General features: G+C 41.2%; 1 protein-coding gene across 6 annotated transcripts in view; it reads right to left on the bottom strand.

Annotated features, from left to right (window-relative positions):
- Positions 1–27,841, bottom strand: part of met (MET proto-oncogene, receptor tyrosine kinase) — a 110,318-nt gene that overhangs the window by 80,357 nt on the left and 2,120 nt on the right. The window contains exon 2 of one of the 6 annotated variants that reach the window (XM_052030346.1): positions 27,490–27,561. The exons of the other annotated variants lie outside the window; for them this stretch is intronic. Within the exon in view, the coding sequence (XP_051886306.1) occupies positions 27,490–27,531 (42 nt within the window). The 5' untranslated portion in view covers positions 27,532–27,561. The remainder of the gene's footprint in view (positions 1–27,489; positions 27,562–27,841) is intronic. 6 annotated transcript variants of the gene reach the window in all.

Raw genomic sequence — 27,841 nt, 5'->3', positions numbered from 1 at the left:
TTTAAGTAGCAAAATACATCATTGAATCTATAGTTTTTTCCTCCAAACCAGTCATGGTATTTTTCGGGACTTATCTTGTATCACTCTTTTGGTCTTTGGCAGGCACCATTTTGGTTGATCACTGTCAGATTTTGTTGCAGACATGTGCACTCAATAGGCTTTAAAAGAATGAATAAACTTCCTGAATGATAAAAATTCAATCTCCAACTTTTTTTTCGTATTTTAAAATGCAACAGATAAGGCCTCCGTTTACTGAAAACACATGGAAACTGTGGAAAGGGTGACAGAAAAGTTTCTGCAAGCAGGAAACTTTTAGGACCATCACTAAGGACCCTCACCATCCGGGACATGCCCTCTTCATGTTACTACCGTCAGCGAGGAGGTACAGGAACCTGAAGACCCACACTTAACAATTTAGGACCAGCTTCTTTCCTTTCACCATCAGATTTCTGAATGGTCCATGAACGCAACTTCATTATTCCTTTTGTTTGGACTATTTATTTTGTAATTTATACTAACTTTATGCCTTTGCACAGTACTGCTGCCACAAAACAACAAATTTCACAACATACAAGTCAGTGATAATAAACCTGATTCTGATTCTGCCACCTGCCGCCTTGTCACCAATTGAGACTCACTCCACCTCAAAGAACAGCTGTAGCAGTGAGGCTGCAGAACGGTGGGAGAGTGAGGTCGTGGGCATCCTCTGAAGAGTGAAGAGGGGTAAGGGCCAGGTCCAATGCAATTCAACCCATTGATTTTATTACAGCAGAGATCCTCTTGTTATACATGATGTCCAAAAACAACAAACTCCATATCAAGGGAAGGTTAGGAAATCTGCAATATGCTATCAGAACAAGACCCACAGCACAATAATATTCCATTTTTATGGCGACTTTAAGTAGGAAAGTAATCCAAGGGACGTTATAGGTAGGTCAAAAGCTGCATGGCAACTGGAGATCTGAAGTCAGGAAGACAGTTTGAAAGTGTCATTATATGTGGGGGGGGGGGGGGGCAGGGGGTGTGATGTAACTGGTGATTGGTACAAAGAGGTGATCAGAGGTCTCCCTGGGTGTATTTGAGATGATGGGATTGGAAAGGTCACTTAAAATGGCAAGGTCAAGGGGTGGTCTCGGCATTAGCAGACCCCAGCAAACAATTGTTTGGTTGAAACTGCAGATGCAGTATTTTTGGAAGTATAGATTTTCTAATCACTGCTAATCCAGTAAAAGGAAAACACTGTAGTAATTATTTGTGATCCAATATCAGGAATGAAATTCCACTATTATGAAGGAGTCAAATCTTTACAACTTCTCCACACCATAGATAATGTGTGCTGTAAACCTTGACAGATTTAAGGTCTTTGCCAATTACTTTTAGAGTAAAATCTATTCTGGTCCCTGCTGCTTTCCTTTGTTTCTAAATGCAGCAGTAAACAGTTTGCTGATGGTGCTAGTTTTACTGCTACATTAAAGGTTAGTTTAATCTGGAGAACTGGTTTGGCTTTTGCAGCTTCCACAGGGAAATAATGACCTTAATGTGTATCTATCGGGATTAAAGTGTGTAAGGTCCAATAAAAATAGCACTGAAAAGTCTAAAAGCCTTCAAATAAAAAATCTGCAATATTTAAAATAAATTTGCTCAATTCAAGAAAAGAACATCTGTCAGGACCTGGGAAATAAAACAGCCCCGGTTCTGGTTGGAAAGCCTTTATCAAATTAATAAAAAGTAAAAAAGTCATGTCTTGTCACCTTGCTATTGAAGGAGGTGCTGTTTATAACCAAATTGGGGCTGATGCCTGTGTCACCAGCAATGGGATGCCAACACTGCTGATCATTTGCAATCTTAGGAGAACCATCTGCTAGGATGTTAAAATACATGATCATTCAGCCGAGAAGCTGTTAGGTCCAAAATAAGGTATTGAATGTCATAAGTTTCTGTCATTGGCTGAAATGCTTTTAACACCTCCAGTTACTCCAGATGAGATACAATGTTAAGGGTGTAAGGAAAGGGGTCTGGGAGTGTAGAAGAACAACACCCACCTTATGCCCAGGCTATTACTGTTACATTGACTGAATAGGATGCAGGGTTAATCCGGTTCTAAGCACTAGTCAAGTTAGGCAAAATTAACAAAAGGGGGTGTGTAAGAGATCAGGATACCCTTTCCTTGGGAGGTAAAGTATTCCTAAATATTGCATTATTATTGCATCTGTTATTATCGGTAGCATGGATTTCAGATGGTTTTGGTCTGTTTACATCTGGAATTGCTCTTCTTCCTTTAATTCTGTCCAGAGCTTCATCAACAGGAAACATAATATCACGTTGGCGTATGAAACAAAGGCTGCTGTATCCAAGATGCCGGTGGAATACCATTCAAATGAAAGAATACAACATGCTTATCAACTAGTTTCCTCTTTGTATTTCAAAATATCGTGTATTCTATAACTTGTGTGCCATGCCGTTCCACTGCATTTGCATGCATGTGTTTGTCCAACAGAATGGCATTATCTACCTTTTGAAATGGCCAGGTGCATTTTCAGTTCATGGGAACCTAGGCCTCCTTTTTGCTGAGAGCACAAAACCTGCATTCCATTTGCACCTTCTCTGCCACTGGATGTCAATCTATTCCTGCTGAATAATCAAAAAAAGGGAAATGCTGGAAATCTGAAACAAAAAACAGGAATACTAGAAATGTTGGACTCAGAGTTGGAGAGCATGGAAACAGGCCCTTTAGCCAACCGTCAGTCACCCATTTCCACTAATCCTACACTAGCCCCATGCTACTCTTCCCTTATTCCCATCAAATTGCCCAAGACTATACACACACAGGGAAATTTACAGTGGTCAATTAACTTACCAAGCTGCATGTCTGTGGGACGCGAGAGGAAACCAGTGCACCCAGAAGAAACCCACGGGGTTACAGGGAGAATATGCAAGCTCCACACAGACAGGACTCGAGGTCAGTATTGAACCTGGATCTCTGGAGCTGTGAGGCAGCACATCACTGAGCTGTGCCACTGTGCTACCTAAAACATGGACCTATCCATTACCCACGGATGCTGACTGATCTCTGTACAACCAAATGACAACAGTTATTTGTGCTAAAAAAAACATTGTAAAACTTGAATTCAACAATGCAAATAACAAGGGGGAAAATTTAGTCCTGGAAGATTTTAACTACAACCCAGTTTGTTTGGAGAGCAGTAGAATGTGGTTCAAGCATTTTTGCACTTGATTAAGATTTTGGAATTCCATGAAGCCCTCCACTTCCTATATTTTAACTACATTTAAGTTCATTTACTATTGCAGAAAATGGAATCTTCTCAGCCCCTGGTCTAAGTAAATCCCAATGACTTTAGTTATGGGCTGGAACCAGCAATGCAATACCTGTGTGCTATTAACAAACATCACTTGCACAGACTGTGAAACAAACAGTTTGTGCAACAGCTTAATGGAATTAATCAAATTACAAAGAGTTGCACCCTTTGAGTCAGAAGATTGTGGGTTCAAATTCCTCTTGCCAAAATCTAGGCTAATGCTCTAGTGCAATGAGGGACTGCTCCACGGTTGGAGTGCCATCTTTTAACATGAGGTTATGTGCTGGATGAAGCCATTTCTTTCTGGTGGATGTGAAAGAAATGTTTTGAAGGAGCCATTGCCTCAGCTACTATTAACCCTTGGTCAACTTTACTATCAAGTGATTACACTGGCGTTTGTGGGAACCTGCTGCATGCAAAGTACCTGCTATATAACCTCCATTATGAACTATGGTCTACTCCTGCTTTGAAAGTGCTTTATCTTATGTAAACTGACACCCAAAGGTCGAGAAAACACTGAACAAAAACAATGTTTTTTTAAAACTCTTTATTCAAATCTTCTACAACAATCCTTTGAACAAAATTATCAAGCTACATCAGTTCTCAAGTTGATTGAAACAAGTCATCTGTTTCTGCAAATATACAGAATTTGTTGTACTATTAACTGAATCAACCGACATTTGTAAAGGTTTATAGCTATCAGCTTATTTCATCTCCTCCTTTTATTGAGTAACTTCAACATTATGGAGTTCAGGCCTTGAATACACTATCTTAGTTTTAGTTAACCACACCCATCAGTCCACCCAGGACTACTACTCACTTTCTCCATCATCACACATCTCCCCCCTCACTTAACTAGATCCACCCCTCCCCCCCACCCCCCCGGTTCCATCTGCTCATTACCCACATACACATCTACCTGGGTTTCTTCTCCCTCAGTTCAGTTTTCTTATCTCCACCTCCACTAGATTCCATCTGCCCATCATCACTTCTTTATCTGGTTCCACATCAGCCACCAGCCTCTGTCTCTACCCTCCCTCCTTCCCTACCCCACACAGCTCCATCTGCCTAATTTTTTTTTCTTTTCTTACGTTTCCACCTCTCACCTATCAGCCTCTGTCTCAACAGTCCCCCCACCCCCAGCTGGCTCTATTTGCCCATTATTCCCTGCCCACCCCTCATTTGGGCCAGCCATCACCTACCAGCATCTGCCTCACCCCTCTACGAACAGGCTACCTTCTCTCCACACTCTCAGTCCTAATGGAGGTTCTCAACCCAAAACATCAACGTCAACCATCCCTTTGCTTCAACAGTTGCTACTTGACCCGCTGAGTTCTTCTCAGCAATTTATTTTTTGCCTCAGTGGTGTTGGGCTACTTTGACTGTCAGAGGGATAAAATATTATTTCATTCCTCTGTTATCTAATTAAACAAAGGCCTTATATTTAAGCAAGATGAGAATGGAGCAACCCATAGCAGGGAAGAAGAGAATGGGGGAGAAAGAGGGGTCAGCCATTCAGGACAGAGGCAAGAAATTTTCTCACACAGTGGGTATGGGTCTATGGAATGATTGCCCTAAGAGGGGTGCGAGGTTCAATCAATAGACTTTTAGATATTAAGGGAATCAAGGAATATATGGTTAGTGGAGAAAAGTGATGATCAGTCATGATCTTATTGAATAGCAGAGGGGACAAATTGTTTAGCCCTGCTTTTATTTCTTAATTATGTTCTCAAAAGAGAGCATCTGGGGGTTGGGAAAAGGCAAAACTGAAAAGATGAGCTCATGGAGAGGGGAAGAGTTGAGAGGAGAGAATGTAGTGTGGTAAAAAGATTACAGGATTATGTACAGATAAATACCATGTGGGGAAGGGAAGGGAGTGTGTATTGACATGAGCCTCATTCAGTTGGAAAAATGCTGATTACAGCAAATTTGCTTGAATGGGGAACATCTTCTGTCCCTCCTAGTCTAGAAGCAACACAGGAAAGGAGCAAACACATGTGCCCATTTTATCCAAACTGTTTTCCCTCCTTTCATTCATTGGCATTTCTGAGCCCTGGAAAACCTGGCCTGCAGCCATGGACTCCTCACTTGCTTCCCTGTTCTGGGGGACTTAAAACTCCCCTCATGGGAAGTGCTGAGTCAGTAACACACAAAATGCAAATTTGAGATTCCCGCTGCATGAGAAAGCTTGTAATCACTTAGAAATGACTTTACTTTTGGTTATCACAGTAATCATAAAAGAAAGATACCCAAACTGCCAATAGAGTAACTTGTCTCCACATAATTGCTCCTCCACTTTCGCCTTCTGTGAGGAGATTGCATCTGGGCACATGAACAATGGGTATTTTACCTTCCTGTCTTAGGTTACATTCAAACAAAAATAAGTTTTTGATTAATGAATATCTTTCTTCTTGATCTGGTCCCTCAAAAAAAAGATGTATTTATCATTCTGCTTCTTAAACATTGCTTCCTTTCCTACCCATCAAGTATTTTTATGATACACTGTATAAAAGTTCAGTGGCTAATCTTTCTGGCAATAAACCTGAACAGTTCTCAATAAGCTGCTGCAAGCAGGTCACCTGTATTAATCCTCGATGAAGAGCATAGAGCACATTACCTGTAGTCCTGGCACTTTGCACTTAACACTTTACCCAAACCTGACACATTGCTATCAAATGGGATGTAAAAACTTGCCCCAAATCTACAAGAATATACATTACAAGATAATTTTCTAAAACTGTAATTGTATTGAGATTTTCTCCATGATAGGATAAGACTTTGAAAATTCATTCCTCATAAACAATGGTAACAAAATAGTGTATAAAGTCCAGATCTGCCATTTTCCATTTATAAAATAATGAGATGCTTCTGTTGCTTTATATATATTATATTAAACAGGGTTTCTTCCATAAACTATTAAGTAATACCACTGACTAAATCCATAAAATGCACTCGTCAAGGATAAACCATTCAGTCCATCTATTGGAGTGACTCTTCCTTCATGGAAAAGTTAGGAGTTACAAAGATTCACTGCTAGTAAGCTTCTCTGGCTCTCTTGTAAACAAAGAGCCTAAGCAAGTTGCAACTAAACAATCCGGCTCACATACAGTATAACTTGATTCTATCCTGAGTACAACTTATGTCACAAGGCCCTGATATGATCTTTGCTCTCATCAGACCCATACAAAGTGCAAAAGAACTGACTTTTTCCAAAAGCAGTAGAAAACAAAGAGGAAGTTCTCATCATAAAACATTACAGCACAGTACAGACCCTTTGGCCCATGATGTTGTGCCAACATTTTATCCTGCTCTAAGATCTATCTAACCCTTCCCTCCTACACAGCCCTCCATTTCTCTATAATTCATGTGGCTATCTAAGAATCTCTTTAAATGTCCCTAATGTATCTGCCTCCACCACCTCTGCCAGCAGTGCGTTCCACACACCCACCACTCTGTGTAAAAAAAACTTACCTCTGATATCCCCCTTATATCTTCCTCCAATCACCTTAAAATTATGCCCCCTCATGTTAGCCATTTTCACCCTGGGAAAAAGTCTCTGACTGTCCACTCGATCTATGCCTCTTATCATCTTGTACACCTCTATCAAGTCACCTCTCATCCTCCTCCTCTCCAAAGAGAAAAGCCCTAACTCACTCAACTTATCCTCATAAAACATGCTCTCCAATCCAGGCAACATCCTGGTAAATCTCCTTTGCACCCTCTCTAAAGCTTCCACTCCCTTCTTATAATAAGGCAACCAGAACTGAACACAATATTCTGTGTAGTCTAACCAGAGTTCTATAGAGCTGCAACATTACCTCGCAGCTCTTAAACTCAATACCCTGACTAATGAAGGCCAACACACCATATGCCTTCTTAACAACCCTATCAAGCTTCGCGGCAACCTTGAGGGATCTATGGACGTAGACCCCAAGATCCCTCCGTTGCTCCACACTCCTACGAGTCCTGCCATTAACCTTGTATTCTGCCTTCAAATTCAATCTCCCAAAGTGTATCACTTCACACTTCTCTGGGTTGAACTCCATCTGCCACTTCTCAGCCCAGCTCTGCATCCTATCAAAGTCCTGTTGTAACCTACAGCAACCTTCTACACTATCTACAACACCAGCAATCTTCATGTCATCAGCAAACTTACTAACCCACCCTTCCACATCCTCAAAGACATTTATATATTAAAAAAATCACAAAGAGCAGAGGTCCCTGCGGAACACCACTGGTCACCGACCTATAGTCAGAATACGCTCCATCTACCACCACCCTCTGTCTTCTATGGGCAAACCAAGTTTCCCTGGATCCCATGCCTCCTGACTTTCTGAATGAGCCTTCCATGAGGAACCTTATCAAACGCCTTACTGACATCCATGTACACCACATCCACTGCTCTACCTTCATCAATGTGCTTTGTCACATCCTCAAAGAATTCAATCAGGCTCGTGAGGCATGACCTGCCCCTCATAAGGCCATGCTGACTGTCCCTAATCAGCCTAATGCCCATAAATCCTGTCTCTAAGTATCAGTAATTTGTCCACCACTGGTCTGTAATTCCCAGGATTATCGCTACTCCCTTTCTTAAACAAAGGAACAACATTTGCCACCCTCCAATCATCTGGCACGACTCCTATAGCCAGTGAGGATGCAAAGATCATCACCAAAGGTGCAGCAATCTCTTCCCTCGCTTCCCGTAATAACCTTGGATATATCCCGTTTGGCCCTGGTGACTTATTTATCTTAATGTTTTTCAAAAGTTCCAGCACATCCTCTTTCTTCACATAGACATGCCTTAGCGCATCAGCCTGATGTACGCCATCCTCACAAACGTCAAGGTCTCTCTCTCTGGTGAATACTGAAGCAAAGTATTAAGGAGCTCCCCTACCTCTTCCAACTCCAGGCACGTTTCCTTTTTTTATCCCTGATTGGTCCTAGCCTCACTCTAGTTGTCCTCCTATTCTTCACATATGTGTAGAACGCCTTGGGGTTTTCCTTAATCCTACTCGCCAAGCCCTTCTCATGCCCCCTTCTAACTCTCCTAAGTCCATTCTTAAGCTCCCTCCAGAGCCCTGTCTGATCTATGCTTTCTAAACCTTAGGTAAGCTTCTTTTTTCCTCTTGCAAGATATTCTACGTCTCTTGTCAACCATGGTTCCTTCACTCTACCGTCCTTACCCTGCCTCAATGGGACAAACCTATCCAGAAGTCCATGAAAGCACTCCCTAAACAACCTTCACATTTCTGTCGTGCACTTCCAAGAACATCTGTTCCTAATTTACGCTCCCAAGTTCCTGCTGAATAGCATCATAATTTCCCCCTCCCCCAATTAAATACTCTCCCATATTGTCTGCTCCTATCCTTCTCCAAGGCTATGGTAAAGGTCAAGGAGTTATGGTCACTGTCTCCAAAATGCTCTCCCACCGAGATATCTGAAACCTGATCAGGCTCATTGCCTAGTACCACGTCCAGTATGGCCTCTCCTCTAGTTGGCCTGTCCACATACTATGCCAGAAATCCTTCCTGGACACACCTAACAAACTCTGCCCCATCTATCCCTGTACACTAAGGAGGTGCCAATCAATACTAGGGAAGTTGAAATCACCCATAACAACCCTGTTATTTTTGCACCTCTCCAAAATCTGCCTCCCGATCTGCTCCTCACTGTCTCTGCTGCTATTGGGGTGTCTCAATAGAATAGAATACTCCCAACAGAGTGAGTGATCGCTCCCTTCCTGTTTCTGACTTCCACCCAAACTGACTTAGTGGACAATTCCTCCAGGACATCCTCCCTTTCTATAGCTGTGACACTGTCCCTGATCAGCAAAGCCACTCCCCCACTTCTTTTACCTCGGTCCCTGTCCCTTTTGAAACATCTAAACCCCAGAATATCCAGCAGCCATTCCTGCCCTTGCGACAGCCAAGTCTCTGTAATGGCCAACACGTCGTACTTACCCATGCTCTAAGTTCATCACCCTTATTCCTGATACTTCTCGCATTAAAGTAGACACACTTCAGCCCATCCAACTGACTGCAATTTTGCTCTTTCAACTGCCTATCCTTCCTCACTCTCTTTCTACACGCTGTATCTACTTGTACACTAAATGTACCAACCCCTGACCTATCACTCTGGTTCCCATCCCCCTCCCAAACAGCTCTAGAATATTGGACCCCCTCCAGTTCAGGTGTAACCTGTCCCTTTTGTACATATCGTACCCTCCCCAGAAGGGATCCCAATGATCCACAAATCTGAAACCCTGTCCCCTGCACCAACTCCTCAGCCATGCATTCATCTGCCAAATCAACCTATTCTTACCTTCACTGGTGCGTTGCACAGGCAGCAATGTAGAGATTACTGCTCTTGCGGTCCTGCTTTTCAGCTTCCTACCTAGCTCCCCATATTCCCTCTTCAGGACCTCATCTCTTTTCCTACTAATGTCTTTGGTACCAATATGTACCACGACCTCTGGCTATTCACCCTCCCCCTTCAGAATGCTGTGGACCCGATCAGAGACATCCCTGACCCTGGCACCCGGGAGGCAACGTAGCATCCAGGAGTCTCCTTCACATCCACAGAATCTCCTGTCTGCCCCCCTTACTACTGAATCCCCTATCACTACTGTTCTCCTCTTCTCCCCCCCTTCCCTTCTGCACCACACAACCAGGCTCAGTGCCAGGGACCTGGTCACTGCGTCTTTCCCCTTGTAGGTCGTCCCCCCCAACAGCATCCAAAGCAGTATACCTGTTATTGAGGGGAACGGCCACAGGGGTACTCTGCACTATCTGCCTATTCTCCTTCCTTCTCCTGACAGTCACCCAGCTACCCACCTCCTGCAGCTTAGGAGCGACTGCCTCACTGTAGCTCTTATCTATTAACTCCTCATTCTCCTGTAGGAGCCAAAGGTCATCCAGCTGCAGCTCCAGTTCCCTAACAGTCTGTAAGGAGCTGCTCTGTAAGGAGCTGCAGCTGGATGCACCTCGTGCAGATGCATCTATCAGGGAGACTGGAGGTCTCCCAAACCTCCCACATCTCACAAGATGAGCACACCACTGACCCTGAAACCATTCTAACTACTCTGGCCTGGCACTAAAGGAAAAATCTTTCTGCATATTGCATAATACTCTGATCAGAACATAAGCTGAGAACAGTGTGCAGTTCTACTCACTGAAATACTGGCAGAGATTCGAGAAAATAATGAACAGACACAATTATTGGACCCTGTCTTTGAAACTCCGTGTTGTGAACAAAGACTAAAAAAAAAAATTCAGCCTCAAAAGAAGGCATTTAAGAGATGATCTTGTAGAGTCATTCCAGATTATAAACAGTGTGGTAAAACTGTGGTAGTCTGTGTAATTGTTTCAAACCCATGTTGTTGGACTAGACCTTGATGGGACTGGGCTAATGCCTGGTGGTTAACAGAGCAGTGAAGGTTACTGTTCAGTTAACTAGTATTAAGGGCCAAATTTAGGACTAATATCCACTTAGGCTTCAGCTACAATATTGTACTTGATCTCTTCAGGAAGGATGTAATGCCTGGAGAGAGTGCAGAGGAGATTTACCAGCACATTAAGGGGATTTAAGGTATGTGACAAGATTAGATTTGGGATCACAGCAGAGAAAGTTGAGGGAGCAGTTAATAGAGAGTTTCAAAACCACGAGAGGTTTTCATTTAAAGCTGCTGCTTCCTTTGGGCAGGGGCTTGCCAACCAGAGGATACAGAGTTAAAATAATTGGCAACGACCTCGGGTGGGGAGGGAAGGAGAAGCTAATGTTTACTGAGCAAGTTGAATGATTAGAAAAGGTGGTGGAAACAGATTCAATAGTAATTTATGAAGTGAGAATTGGAAATATATTCAAAAAAGTGAAATTTATGAGGCTACAGGAAAAGCAAAGCAGAATGGGACTAATTGGAAATCTATTTCAAGGAATGATAAGCCAAAAGGTAGTCTGTGCTCCCAGCAAAATTGATCAATGTACTGTACATAATGGATTCAATGATAGAGTCAGAGAAGGAAGATCCCTTAAGATACTGGAATTACAGAAAAGAGATGTGAAACAAGGGGCCAACTTCCTATCACTTGCTTCCCACTGGCACAGATTTATCCTGTAGATCAGCTTCACTCCAGCAGGAAGCTTGTTGGAAGCGAGTTGCAGGAAGAAAGACTGAGAAAAGTGTTGGGCCAGTAACACAGTCTTGCTTGGCACAAAATCTGCACTATGATTGGATCAGCTGTGAACTTTGATTAAGATCACATTATGCATGCATCAAGGAATAACATGGAGACAAATTTACTGTCGATGACCAAATCTGAGAAGGATGATCCAGGGTCTCTCTTGAATGGAAGCAAAGGCTTCTGGGTCAATGAAGGCAATGTAATGTGGTTGATGCTGCTCCCTGCATTTCTCTTTCTCAAAATGAAGATCATGTCCACTGTGACCCTTGCTGGATGAAATCTGTGGTACAATTCAGGGAGTAGCTATTCTGCCATGGGGAGAAGGTGAATGAAAAGGACCCAAGTGATGTTTTTCTATGTGGTAGACAGCAATATGATTCCTCTGTAGTTACTGCAATCAGATTTGTTTCCCTTCTTAAAGATGATCATGATTATGGCATCTCTGATGTCACCTCCACTCCAGAACCAAGGGTCGGTCATTGGGCTGCAGGACACAGATGTGGCTTGCATATACGCTTGTTTGGAGACTGAGCTCCTACTCATTGTTGACTTGTTCACTGAAGCGTAAAGATGAGGCCTACACTTGACATCTACGAATTATTCTGCCAACCTGCACCTGCTATAACACCATCAGATCCACTGTGAAACTCTGAAAAACATGAATCACATCCTTTATCTCAGAAGCTACCTCTCATCAAAGGCAGACATAGTTGATGAAATTCACCATCTTTAATAGCACAACCTTTGCCTGCCTTAGGAGGTGTGTTTGAAGGTCAAGACCTCCAACCCATCACAAAGCCACTAGACAGAATAAAGCCTGCCTTCCTGTATTCTTCTGAAATACAGACTATCTACTACAGGCACCTCAGACATTGGGAGAGATATCTCAATGCTATCTGTGCAAAATTCTCCAAATCTGCTGGCAGAACACCATCATCCACAGCACTGCAATGCTAGTTACACTCAGTCAACTGTGTTAGGCAGGGCACCTCATTTGTATGCAGCAGTATCCCAAAACACTCTGTCCAAGCTCTGTCAAGAAGAAATTACAAGCTGACAGAGGAAGTGATTCGAGGATGTTCTGAAAGCCTTCTTGATAACATACTAAATTCCCACCAACTTGTGGGAATCCCTGGCCCATGACTGCTCATAATGGAGAAGCAAAATTCAGGATAGGATTGAGATCCTCGTGTGTATTCATCAGGAGAACACAGAAGCCCAATGCAAACATTGGAAGGAGTGCCCCCACCTCAAAAACTACATACCTAACTGAGAAGCACCTCCTGCCTCACCTGCAGCAGGGTCTATGGGTCTCACATTGGCCTCATCAATTCCTCAGAACATACAGAAATGAAAATTAAGCAAGTTATACTTGACCCAAGGGAATCCCTAAGAAGGTGGATTGAGCTCAAAGCCAATTCCTGGTAGTATTTTGATCTCTGTGTGAAGAAGAAATTTCTTTTTTCAAGCTTAAACCTTTGACACGTTCCTCTGTTCTCCCAACTGAATGAAAACAATTATCCGAATTCACCTTTTCCACATTGTATGAGGTAGTAAACACACTCCTAGATCATTTCTTAAACCTTGTGCTCACAGAGGAGGTTCTTACCTTGGATCTTTTACTCCAGAAGCCAGTCTTGTGGTTCTTTTCTGTTTATCATAAGCACAGATGTCATCTATATCAACAATTTGGATGAGGATGTCGTTGAGATAGTTAGTCGGTTTGTGGGTGACACCAAAAATGGTGGTATAGTGGAGAGTGAAGAAGGTTATCCAAGATTACAAAAGGGTCAAGATGAACTGGGGAAGCCAAGGAATGACAAATGGAATTTAACTTGGACAATGTGAGGTGTTGCACTTTGGTAAGTTAAACTAGGGAGGGATTCACACAGTAAATGGTAGGGCCCTGGGGACTGTTGTAGATTGGGGAGACCTAGGGGTACAGGTACACAAGGTGGTGAAGACGGCATTTGGCATGCTTGCCTCCATCAGTCAGAGTACTGGGTACAGGAGTTGCAATTGTACATTACAATTGTATGTTACAATTGTACAAGTCATTGGTGACACCACTCTTGGAGTATTGTGTGCAGTTCTAGTCATCCACCTATAGGAGGGATGTCATTAAACTGGAAAGGGTACAGAAAAGATTCACGAGGACGTTACCGGGATTGAGTTATAAGGAGAGGCTGTACAGGCTGGGGCTTTTTCCCCCTGGAGAGTAGAAGGCTGAGGGGTGATATTATATAAAACCATGAGGGGCACAGATAAGGTGAATGGTCACAGTCTCTCCCCACAGACTAGTAGAGTCCAAAACTAGAAAGCACAGGTTTAAGGTGAGAGGGGAAAGATTTAAAAGGGACCTGATGGGCAACATTTTCCACAAAGAGGATGGTGGGTATATGGAACAAAGCTGCCAGAGGAAGCTGTAGAGGTGGAATTACAACATATAAAAGACATTTAGACAGGTACTGTACATGAATAGAAAAGGTTGAGAGGGATATGAGCCAAATGGAACTAGATTAGGTTGATAACTTGGTTGGCACGGATGAGTTGGCCTGTTTCTGTGCTGTTAACTCTATGACTCCCTTCATACTTGGGTGATTAGAATTGAATGTGGTGTGCAAATTATGGTTTAACTAGTACTTTGGTACTCTTTAATCACAACTTCCTTTGAACTAGATTCTGCTGTCTTGGCACAGTGATTCAACTTTCCATCAGTTCTGTTAATCACCTCTGATTGTTTGGGCAAATTCATATTTGAGTCTATTATGGCTCCCAATTGTCCTTCAGTTCTATCACAATCCAGCACTATTGATGAAATACATTACTATTTTCTCCAACTCTAGATGCAGTAATTTACAATTGATTTTTTTTTTGAATTCCACTATGCCTTATTCTGTTTAGCTTTTCTGTAATTGAGTGGAATGGATAAAACTGAAGTTTGTCACAAGACCATTAATTTTTACGTTTTCCTCATTCAGATTAGTTTATTGTCATATACACACCAGTGTACAAAGAAATTCCTTGTGTGAAGCTCACAGTGTAAGCAGTATAAATGGTAATAATAAATACAACAATAAATATAGCAACAAGAGCAAAAACAACAGAATGTGCAGAATATAGTGGTGCAAACTGAGGTAATACAAAAGAAATGCTAAAGTGTCAATAGTGAAGAGATTGAATTAAGGGGATGTGAAAGGTGATTGGTTCAGAAGTCAGATAGCAGTGGGGAAGAAGTTGTTCTTGAGTCTAGTCATCTGGGCTTTCAAGCTCCTGTATTTTCTCCTGTAAGGTAGAAGAGAGAAAAGGGAATGTCCAGGGTGACAGGCATCCTTGACAATACTGTTAGCTTTCCTGAAGGCGGACTAGATGGAAGGAAGTGATGATCCTTTGATAGGCTGGGCTGTGTTTACCACTCTCCGCAGGTTCCGATGGTCCATAGCACAGCAGCTGCTATAGCAGGCTGAAATGCAACTCGTCAGGATACTTTCCATAGCACATCAGGATACTTCCAAGAGAATCCTCATGGATGAGCCAAATCTTCTCAGATGCCCAAGAAAGTATATATGCTGATGTGCTTTCTTGATCCCTGCATCATTGTAGAGGGACAAGGAAAGGTTGCTAGTGGTATGGATGCCTAGGTACTTGAAGCTGTCAGCCATCTCTATAGCAGCTCTGTTGATGAGGATAGGGTCACTCCCCTCCCCTCTCTCCCCCCCCCCCCCCCCCCCCCCCACTTCCTGAGGTCAACAACCCAGTATTTCTTTTTGTCTTGCTGACATTAAGGGCTAGGTTGTTGTTCTGACATCATGACACAAGGTTTGCAATCTCTTTCCTATGTTCTGTCTCATCATTGTTGTTGATCTGGCCTATAACAGTGGTATCATCATCAAGTTGGCGCTATATTTGGCCACAGTCATGCGTAAAAAGGGAGTAGAGCAGGGGGCTGAGCGCGCAACCCTGGGTCAAGGTGGATGAAATGTTATGACTAGTTCTAAGTGACTTAGCTCTGCCAGTCAGAAAGTCCAGAAGTCGTGTCACAACCTCCCACCCCCCCCCCTCACCAAAAAGGTCCAAGAGTTTAGATGAGCTTGTTAGGTATAATGGTGTTGAAGGCTGAATTATAATCGATGAAGGGTTAAGTGTCATATTGCTAAAGTGCATTTTGTCTTGTTCAGAATAGTGTTGCCAACCATCTGACAACACTGGAACCTCTCCTCCGCAATGACTCATATAATTGAAAATTTATTTCCGTTACCATAACCAGTATAAGCTTGTCTGGGTAATGACTTAGATGAGGGGGTGGAAGGGTGGGTTAGCAAGTTTGCAGATGACACAAAGATCGGTGGTGTTGTGGATAGTGCAGAGGGCTGTCGAAGCTTACAGAGGGATATTGATAGGATGCAGAGCTGGGCTGAGAAGTGGCAGATGGAGTTCAATCCGGAGAAGTGTGAGGTGGTACACTTTGGAAGGACAAACTCCAAGGCAGAATACAAGGTAAATGGCAGGATTCTGAGCAGTGTAGAGGAGCAGAGGGATCTGGGGGTTCATATCCAGATCACTGAAAGTTGCCACACAGGTGGATAGGGTAGTTAAGAAAGCTTATGGGATGTTAGCTTTCATAAGTCCTGGGATAAAGTTTAACAGCCGCAAAGTAATGATGCAGCTTTACAAAACTCTGGTTAGACTACACTTGGAGTACTGTGTCCAGTTCTGGTTGCCTCATTATTAGGAACGGTGTGGAGGTGTGGGAAAGGGTGCAGAGGAGATTTACCAGGATGCTGCCTGAATTAGAGTATGGATTATGAGGAGAGACTAAAGGAGCTAGGGCTTTACTTATTGGAGAGGAGGAGGATGAGGGGAGACATCATAGAGGTATACAAAATATTAAGAGGAGTAGATAGAGTGGACAGCCAGCACCTCTTTCCCAGGGCACCAATGCTCAATACAAGAGGGCATGGCTTTAAGGTAATGGGTGGGAAGTTCAAGGGTGATGTCAGAGGGAGGTTTTTCACCCAGAGATTGGTTGGTGCATGGAATGCGCTGCCTGGGATGGTGGTGGAGGCTGATGCATTGGTCAAGTTCAAGAGATTGTTAGATAAGCATATGGAGGAATTTAAGATAGAGGGATATGTGGGAGGAAGGGGTTAGATAGTCTTAGGAGTGGTTTGAAGGTCGGCACAACATGGTGGGCCAAAGGGCCTGTATTGTTCTATGGGTACATCCTTTCACACCACCTTTGATTTAACATCTCTCTTCCACAGCCATTATGTCGCCAATTCATAATTCAGGCATTGCTTTGGAATTGTTTTCTTTCATTTTTTTTCCAAAAGGATGTGGTTATTCTTGGCAACCACAACATTTATTGCCCATACCCATCACCTTTTACAAGGTAGTAGTGTATCACCTTCTTGAACCACCGGAATTCAGCTAAATGTGATGGAAGTACTGCCATGATGCAAGCAGGTAGGACATTCCAAGGTTTTATCCCAGCAGCCTTCTCCCATACCTGTTAACCTTATCTTTCTGGAAGGAGGAGGGAGCGTGTATGTTTAACAAAATCCCAAACAAGGGGGCTACCTTGACCTGAGTGAGGTCAATCTCCTTAAGTTTCATGGGAGCTGCACTCATCCAGGAAAGTGGAGAGTATTCCATCACACTCCTTACTGGTGGCTTGTGAATGGTGAAAAGAGTTTTAGGAGTTTGGAGATGAATCATTGATCATAGAATTCTCTGCATCTAATCTACTCTCATAGTCAAGATATTTACATGGCTGGTCCAGTTAAGTTCCTGGTAAATGATGATTCCATTGGCTGTTGCTGGTGAGAGACATAGGGAAAGTAACGCCATTGAAAATTAAGAAGAATTGGTTACTATTGACCCCTGGGGTGATGATTTGCTATAGAAATGTGACTGAATGTAAAGGAGAGGTGGTTAGGCTTACTTGTTAGATTACAGACACGTAACATACAAATGTTACTTGTCACTTCTTGGCCTATGTCTCGAAAGTTTTTGATGTCTTGTTGTTTGCAGTAATATTCTACTCTAATTACAAATTCAAGTGTACAATGCGCATGTTTTTTTTACTTTCATCTTGATGAGCTAGATACCTGGAGCCAGATACCTGGAGCCAAAAATGAAACGTCATTCTGATTTTTTTTCAGAAAGCTTACTTTGATGTAGAGTTCAGTGATTAACTTAGTTATGTTTGAAATATATTAAAGTAGTTAAAATAGCAATGTCTGATAATTGGTACAAATTAAAATCTTGGTCTATTTTAGTTAAAGTATAATGGCACAGAAACAATAATTTACTGTTTCTGGCTTCCAGACGACATCCTATTTTGCCATTTGTAATAGCAGGGTTCCCCTATTGACAGAACAGGGAATCATTTGGCCCATCGAGACTATGCCAGCCCATCAATCTCATTCCTGCATAATTTTAGCCTGTAAATTATTCTATCACACATACCTTGATTCCCTACCAGGTAGCTACGCTGAGGGTAATTTGAAACAGCTCATTAGGCTACAGCCAGCAAACCTTTGGGATGCTGGGGGAAACTGGAGCACCCAAGTTAAACATATGGTCACAAGCAGAATGGGCAAGTTTCACACATACAGCACCAGAGGTCAGAATTGAACACCAGGTTGTTTGAGCTGTGAGACAGCTGCACTTCCTGCAGCACCACTGTGCTACTCAAAATGACAACATCACATTTATAGAAAGTGAAATACCTCCTCTGACTGGGATTTGAACTAAGGTAGCTGTGGACTAATGATCAAGGCCAAGTTATACAATCATAGCACACTTAAATGATCACAGGCTCCGAACATCAATGCTATTTTATCATTCAACATCATCACAGATAAGAGTCTTACACCTGAACCCTCCAAGTTCCCAGCATTAAGAACATATTATTAACTCCAAAATCAAGCAACAAATATGAATGCATCTCCTCTGTAACAAACTGATTTGAACTATTGTGCAAGCAGATTACATGCTGTATTTTGAACACAACATTTACATAACTCATGAAACAGATGTCATCTCAATGTTGACTTTATTAGGAAAAGCATGTCATGGCTGATATACTGCACAATTTGAATAACAATAATTTACCAGCAAGACGTTACAATATGCTCCAGGGAGCTGCCTGCTCCTTTATCCTCATTAGTAAGATCCTTAAATACTATACTTGCGTTTTTGAAAATGCTTTTGTTTACCTGAACCATTGTCTTGTGTCAGATCTTGTTTGATAATGCTTGCATTCCTGGATGGTATCCTTTTCTAATCCTGAACTAATTATACTCCCGTGATGCATCTTTGGTTCATTCTTTGTTAAAAGCATTCTACAAATACATAGTATTGCTAATGTTGATTAATGACTGGAACTAGTACAATAAAAGTGATTGATGGCATAAATTGGAATCATGATCTGCAGGCAATACTTAGTACAATTCTGCTTTGAATTGCAAAGTAAAGAAGAGAGCAATCAGTAAATCATAAAATCATAGAAGGTTCACGAGACAGGAGGAGGCCATTTGGCCCTCTACGTCTACATCAGTCGTAAAAGAGCTACCTAGCCTAATCCCACTTTACAGAGCCCAGTTCTTGCCCTGCAGGTTATGGATCTTCAATTACATTTCCAAGTGCTTTTTATACGTGATGAGAGTTTTTTTTAAACCATCCTTTCAGGCAGTGAGTTCCAGACCCTTGCAATCATCTGGATGAAACCATTTTCCTCATCTCCCGTCAAGTCCTTCTACCAATTATTTTCAATCTATATGGCTTGGTTTTTGAACCCTGCTATGAAAAATAGGTCCTTCCCATATACTCTATCCAATTAACTCCTCATAATTTTATTTACTTCATTTAAGACACCTCTCAGCCTCTTCTGTTCCAGAGAAAACAATCTTAGTTTATTCTAGCTCATGGCTATAATTTTGAGATTCTGGTTACATCCTTTTAACTCCTGCACGCTCTCAGTGTGATCACATCATTCCTGCAACATAGTGACCAGAACTACATGCAGTACTCAAGCTGTGATAATAATGCAAATTACTGCCAAAGGGTGGTAGAAACACCTTACAATTAATGCAAGTTCAGTAGACTAAATTGTGATTAAAGCAAATTACCAAAAATGTGTTTGCCAAAAGCTGGTCCATCACCTTGTTCATATTTCAGTGATAACCTGAGACAATTTCCTTGAGGTAACTTCAATACTATTTATTTGTCACAAAAGGGAGAAATTTGAATGCCTGACTTATGTACAGCCTGTAAATACAAACAAGCATTTGGGAGACCAGTAGGATGGATTTGCTGGTTGCTGTGGAGCTGCAGACATCTTCTGCCAGGTGGAAACTTAGTTTGTGGCCACAGATTACTAACAGTTCACAGGATCATAACCCTGTCATAACCTGGGGAGGACCTGTATGTGGAAAGGATGTGCAGGCTGGTTCTTGATCCACATCCACTATTAAATAGGAACAGGGTTATTCAATGGTGTCAATTTTTTTTTAAAAAGATGCATACTTTTTAATGTTTGTTATATGATAAGAGATCTTTTTTGTGTCAATCCATCAAGTATTTCAATACAAGCATAGTAATTTCTTCATTTTAAAACATATCAATAGCCAAGTTCCTTGTAAAACTCTGTATCCTAAATATGAGATAGACATTTAAAAAACAGGTTTATACAAGGATCAGACCTATTCATTTCAAGAAATTGTCAATTGAACTGGAAACTTAATAAATCACTTAAGAAAATGGTTAGCACTAAATAAAGGCCAATTAAACCAGACAAAATATGATTGATGCCCTAATTATACTGCATTAAGCTGTACAGTATTTAAGTATGGGAGTGAGAAATGGACATTTGTAATTGTACTTTATTTAGGAACTACTTTAAGTTTGAACAAAGAAGTCTGTAAATGCTTAACTCCCATTAGGGAGCCCAATTTACTAAGGCCAGTGGTGAAATGCTCATTGTTAGATAAGAAGCTGAGAGTGCATTTTATTAGGTGTGAACCCTGACAACGAGTAACTGCAAGGAGCAATGTGGCTGAAGTAAAACCAAATCTCCATCACACACATACACAGAATGTCTACTGTGGACAGAAATGTCCAACCGTGCCACAAAAGGAAACTAGGGCTCGGGATTACCATTCTTGGCTCTGAGTTAGAAGGTTATAAGATTGACTCCTGCCTTTGCTAGATTTGGACACTTAAAAAAAAGGAAAAAAATTGTATGTTTGTATTCTCCCATTACTTTTCACACAAACTGCCATCCCAGCCCCATCTTTAAAACGTTCCACAGTGTTTACACCTGCTTAAGAAAAGTGGTCTCTATTGACCATGGCTGATTTGCACACAGCAATGAAGTCATGCGAGCAACAGTTTGAAAAGGAGTAGAAGCTCTGTTTTAGTGATGTTGTCTGGGGGTAAATCTTGGCTGTGGGAAAGGTTCTAATTCTCAAAATGAACCAAAATCCATCTAGATAATAGTGCTGGATGGGGGGAGCGTGTTCCTTTGCTAATCACAACCACCACTACTAGCTCCAGAATGCCAATGCCTGGATACTCATATTGGCCTCCAGTGGGGATCTCATGTTTGATAAGAGTGGAAAAGTGATCTTGCCTGTTGATCCTCAGTCAGCTTTCCTATTAGTGGGTCTGGACATTAATCGATCCACATCTAAAAACGATTAGTGATGCAAAACATTCTGGCAAAAAGGATCGACAAATCAGATCACTTCTTGGGAACAACCTCACCTTGTGAAACATGCTTCATTTACATCATACATAACCAAAAACCACTGGTGTATATATGACACAATATCTGAAGTATGTCAGCAGCCAAGTTCAGCTTTAAATCACCATGAAATAATAGTGATTTCCATATTTAACATTATAACAGGTACAACAACATAATTGCTTGAAATTATTTTAAAGCCCTTTTTGAGTGCTGGAAACTCACAGAGTATTAGAGCTGTACAGCACAGAAAGAGGCCCCTCGGCCCAACACATCCATGCCAACAGTGATGCTATCTATGCTAATCCCATTTGCCCATATTAGGCCTGTATCCCACTATTCCTTTCCTATCCAAGGACCTGTCCAAATGCCTTTTAAGCACTGTAGCTATATTTGCCTCCACCACTTCCTCTGGCAGCTTGTTCCACATAACCACCATGTATGTGGAAAAAAACTTACCCCTCACATCTCCTTTAAATTTTCCCCCCTCACCTTAAACCCATACCCTCTAGTTTTAGACTCCCCCACCATAGGAAAAAGACTATCTTTTTCATTCTTATAGTGTGACCAGAACCATATACAATACTCCAAGTGCAGCCTGACCAATGATTTGTACAGCTGCAGCATTGCATTCTAACTGTTATATTTAATACCTCAGCCGATGAAGGCAAACATGCTGAATGCCTTCTTCACTACGCTATCCACCTGTGTCACCATTTTCAGGATGCTATGGACTTGTACCCCAAGGTCTTTCTGTACATCAACACTCTGGAGGACCCTACCATTTACTGTATACACTGTTTGCTTTTGACGTTTCAAAATGCATTACCTCACACTTGTCCTGATTAAGTTCCATCTGCCAACAAGCTGCCCAACCTTCCAACTCAGTTATGTCCCTCTGTATCCTTGAGCAAACATTCTTCGTATCTATTACTCCATCAATTTTTGCATTGTCAGCAAACTTACTAATCAGACCAGAGACTTTCTCATCCAAGTCCTTTATATATATGACAAACAACAATGGTCCTAGCACCAATCCATGCAGTATACCGCTGGTTACAGACTTCCAGTCAGAGAAACACCCCTCAACTTCTACCGTCTGCTTCCAACCACTAAGCTAATTTTAGATCCAGTTTGCCAACACACCTTGGATCCCATGTGCCCTAACCTTATATACTTTACTGGACTTTGTCAGAAGTTTTGCTAGGGTCCACGTAAACCACGTCTACTATCTGCCTTCATGAATTTTCTTTGTTACCTCAATAAAACTCTGGGTTTTGATCCTACCAACATCTAATCTTAGATTTTAAATTATCCACTGGTTCAAAAATTAAACATTCCTTTGTAAAGTATATTTATTAAGTCTGCATTGTTTACTATCATTATTCCCCCCCTCAAGAAGCTTCCTTGAGTTAGCTCTTCCCACCTCATCACCAAACCATATTGGAAACTTGTGTGTCTTTTCCTATGTTTAAAGAACTTCTTGTTTTTATAACCTGACCATATCCTGAGACATTGGGACATGCAGAGATAAGCAAAAATTTCTGAATTGTGGGAATCTCATTGAATTTTTTTTTTAGAAAAATCACTTTATAGTGAAGATTGTTTCAGAAGATATGTGCAGCATTATACTGTAAAATTGGTGACAGTGTGAAAATATCTGCAGTGACCAGCATGCGGTAAATCATTGGGAACATGTATTGACAAATTGTCTCACATGTGGAAGAGTTTACGAAGCTCGGGGGTGACAGGGAGCGCGAGAGAGAAAGCAAACATATGGGTATCTTTCAGAGGAATCAGAAGTGAGTACAAGGATTCTGAATTGAGACAGTAATGGCACAGTAAATAGAATGCTCTGCAATAATTATCTACAGGATAAATATGGGTTTAAAAAGGAACACTTAATATTTGACACTTACTATTGATACGAGGTATTGTGATTTTCTTTGTCTGCCTCATTATTTGGGCAAGATGTACAGGCTGAGACAACAAGCTGTCAGTCAACATTCTAATGATTGAATTAAAAAGAAAGAAAAGGGCTTATATTTGGAAGTGTTTAAAAGTTAAAACATAGATACAGGGTGAAATTACGATTCTTAAATCTGACTATAAATACTATTTTAAAGGTAACATTAAAATGGAGATAAAAGTGAAATGGTTGAGTGTAGATACTGTGTTCGTGAACACTACCAAGCTTTCATTCATTCATTATATGAAGGACACAGCAATGTGTTTATTGTCAGCAAATAACAATATTTCTTTTTCAAAGTGAGGAATCTACAAAAATACAAGATTTTTGAGCTTTTGTTGGTAAGAGTATAAAATAATTAAGGATTATTTTAGTTCAAAGATGCAATTTGATTAATGTCTGTGTCTACTCATCCACTATAAATATCAGTGGCAATTTTTTGCTTAGAACAGAATTTAAAGTAGCATATATCCAGAGTTCTGCAGAAGGGTCTTCAATCAGATACATTACGTCTGTTTTACTTCCACAGATGCTGCCTGTCCCGCTGAGTGTATTGAGCATTTTCTGCTTTTATTTATGTACATATACAATGGTGCTTATTGAAAGCTTGCAAATATACATCACAAGAACAGAAAACAGAAGTTGAAGAAATGTGTTTTAAAGTACAGAGAGATAGACACAGATAGGTGTTTTTTTTCCCCACACACAGCCTTGGGAAAGTAATTCTGTTGAAAATAAAAAAAACTGCAGATGCCAGAAATCTGAAATAAGAGTAGAAAATGCTGCAAACATTTAAGAGAGCAGTCAGCATCTGTGGAATGAGAACAGAATTAATGTTTCAGGTCAAAGACTTTTCATCACCAGCCTTGGAACAGAAACATATTTGTAATTAACATAAAATGTTTCAAAAATTTTTGGTGGTATTATTTAAGATGACTGTGCATTAAGGTTATGATAGAGAGAAGACCTTGGTTCCCAACCTTCCCCACCCCCAAAACAAAAAATAATTTGTTTTGTTTGGCTTTTTGGCCAATTACGTGTTTTTGCCACAAAGGAACTCCATCCATCATAAACATCTCCAAATCATGCAAAGGAATCTGTCAGAACTTGCACAATTTCTGTTTAAATACTGTGTTGTTCACAATATCTCCCTATAAACCATGGTATTCTCAGATTACAGCCACACATACAAAAGCAAAAGACTCTGAATACTCTAAATATGAAATAAAATGAAAACACTGAAAACACTCTTCAGGTCAGAGTGGAGAAAGAAACAGAATTAACAGTAAGAAACAGAAACAGGAATAGGCCATTCAGCCCCTTGAGCTTGCTCTGCCACTCAATAAAATCGTGGCTGATTCAACATTCTTCAAGTCCACCTCCTGCCCTATAATCCTCGATTTCCTTACTGATTAAAAATCTATCTCAGCTTTAAATACATCAAGAATTCAGCTGCCACAGTTTTCTGGGGCAAGGAATTCCAGAGTCGCATCCTTTTAGAGAAGAAATCCTTCCTCATCTCAGTTTTAAATGAGCATTCACTTATGCTGAATCTACGCCCCTAGGCTTCCCCATGAAGGAAAACATCCTCCCAGAATGTATCCTGTCAATTTCCCCTCACAATCTTATATATTTCAATAAGATTGCCTCTCATTCTTTTAAACTCCAATACAGACCCAACTTATTCAACCTTCCCACACAAAACAATCCCTCCATACCCAGGATCATCATTTGAGGTTGATAAGAGTAAATAATTGAATTGCCAATGATGCCTAAATTCTGAAAAGATTGATAAATAAAAAAATTGCCTCTGAGAATATTACAGAAGTGAAATGCTAATTCTGTTCCCTTCATCACAGATGCTGCCTGACTGGTTGAATTTTTTCCATTGTTTTTGGTTTTCAATGAAGGTAACTTTCTTAATGTAATTGAGTCAGTTTACACATAGATTGACAGAGGGAACTGGGATCACCAAATATGTACAAGACTGCTGCTGGAGTTTAGTTAACTTGAAAGCACTTACCACAATAACATGGGTGTAAACCTCTTGCTATAACTCTAATGAAAACTATCTACCCACCCCGCTGCCTTGTTAGTAGTTCCACGGTGGATCAGAAAGAAGCATCTTGCAGGCATATGTAACCCCCAGGATGCATGTTGTCCAAGCCCAAAATACACAGACCACAAATTGCTGGATATAAAAGCTGTGAAGAAAAGGTTTGCTGTATGGTTCTCAAAAAAAAATGTTAGAACAGATTCCTTTGATAGTTCCACTTGTACTTAGAGAACTGTAACGAAAGGTTCACAGGCCAATTATTAGACCAAGGGCCCATAATATAAACATTCTTTCAAGAACATAAATGCTAGCTGATGAGATGATTTATTCAATAAAATGGGATTAGGAGTGTATAGTGGGAGGGATGATTATGGATTTTCACAACCCAAATGATGGAGGGGAGGGGAAACCTACATCTGCCAGATATTGCCAGAGCTCTGGTCTCCATTCACTGGGACAGTCTGGTGTGGAGTACAAACCCTGTAATGTCTGACTCAGGCAGGCATGTTATAACTAAGCCAAAGATTCAATTGGGTGGCCGGCTGAAGTTCCTTTGCCGCACCCAGGGAATGACCAAGGATCAAATAAACCGCTTTCTAGTCAGAAAATGAAATAAAAGCAAAAATTTGCTGGAAATACTCAGCTGGTCAGGCAGCATGTGTAGAGAGAGACAGTGCGAGAGAGATCAGATTGATGGCATTTATCAGAACTACACGCTTAGCTTCTCATTTTGACGTATGGTTCAGTTTATGACCTGTTAAACTTTAAAGCACTTAGTGCAAGCAGCAGTGGTAGGTAAGGCAACCATTATCATGCTCCCTAACTGCCTAATGAATGGCTGAGAAATAAACCACAGATTTGGTGTTGCAACTGTGTGAAGGGCCATGTAATCACTCGTATCACTCACTGAGTGAATTCATGAATCTGCGTTTTCACTCAATCTGATGTAGAGGAATTCATTAGTGTGCTCAAGAGTCTCCACATCAAACCCCTTGAAAAAAATCTACACAAGTAGATAATTTCCCTTGCTTGTACAGTGTCAATATTTCCCTCCTATAGTGAAAGACTTCACTTACTCAACACTTAAAAAGAAAACAAACACAATTTGGCAAGAGCCAAGGTTTTGAGAATGTTGCTGGAATTTGATCAGACGAATAGCAGATTAGCACAGATAGCTGCTCAGCTCTGAGTGCAAAGAGATTCGTAATTAATCACTCAACACCGTGCATTAATATGGCAATGATAATTCTGTTTTTCAGTTAGTGTGCGAGAAATGTCAGTCATAGGAACAGGAATACAACACAGAAACAGGACATTCAGCCCACCATGCTGATATTTATACCCATTGACACTATTCCTATTTGCTTGCATTAGGTCCATGTCCTTCTATGCCCTGCTTATTTAATAGTCTATCTAAATGCCTCTTAATGTAGTGATTGTACCCGATTTCACCATCTCCTCTGGCAGCATGTTTCAGATAACAACCACTCTCACACCCTATCTACCCGTGTTACTCTTTCAGGGAACTAGGGACTTGAACCACAAGGTCGCTCCGTTCATTAACATTCCTTAGCACCCTACTATTAACTGTACATACATCCTATCCTGGCGACACTTGCGGCTGCCCCCAGAACACTCTACACAAAAGATGCATTTCACTGTGTTTCGATGTACATGTGACAAATAAAGATCTTGTATTATCTATCCCTATTTTACTTCCCAAAATCTTGCCTCACCTTGCACTTGCCAAAATTAAATTCCATCTGCCAATGCTCTGCCCAAATTTCCACCTCACCCATTTCCTGCTGCAGCCTTAAGCAACCTTCCTCACATTCCAAAACACCACCAACTTTCACTAGTACATACCCACTACATTCACATCCATGTTGTTAATATATTTCCCTCCTATCATCAAGCCAATTTTGGATCCAATTAGCCAGCTTGACTTTGATCTCATGTGCCTTAACCTTCAGGTCCAGCCTACCATGTGAGACCTTGTCAAATGCCTTACTAAATCTTATCTTGTCCATATTGATATCTATCGCTCTGCCTTTATCAGTCTCACTTATCTCCTCCAAAGACTCTACCAAATTAATGGGACAGGATCTTCCCCACACAAAGCCATGCTGACTATCTATGATCACTGTCTGCTTTCCAAAAGTACACAAATTCTCTCAAGATTTTCTCCATTTCCCAAGCATGGACATAAAGCTTACCTGCCTCATCCCTGCTGCACTTCTTAAATAAAGGAACAACATTAGCTATCCTCCGGTCTTCTGGCTTCTTACCTGCAGTTCACAAAGATGCAAAAATCTGTAAGGGCCTCAGCTTTCTCCTCTCTTGCTTCCCATAGAAACCTGGGATATCTCTCATCCGACCCTGCTGATTTATCAATGGTTACAATCTATATTCCTCAAGGGACTCCCTCTATTCCAGTTGCCAAACCCTGCCATTTGCTTCCTTTATATCCTGATCAAACCTTCAATATTCTTCCAAGTCATCCAAGGTTCCTAAATCTTGTCATCTTTGCTTTTCACCTCTACCAGTACATGCTGGCTCTGAACTCTA

The sequence above is a fragment of the Pristis pectinata genome, chromosome 15, assembly GCF_009764475.1.
Source record: "Pristis pectinata isolate sPriPec2 chromosome 15, sPriPec2.1.pri, whole genome shotgun sequence".
In the NCBI taxonomy this organism is placed as follows: Eukaryota; Metazoa; Chordata; class Chondrichthyes; order Rhinopristiformes; family Pristidae; genus Pristis; species Pristis pectinata.
This window is presented reverse-complemented; position numbering and strand designations above follow the sequence as displayed.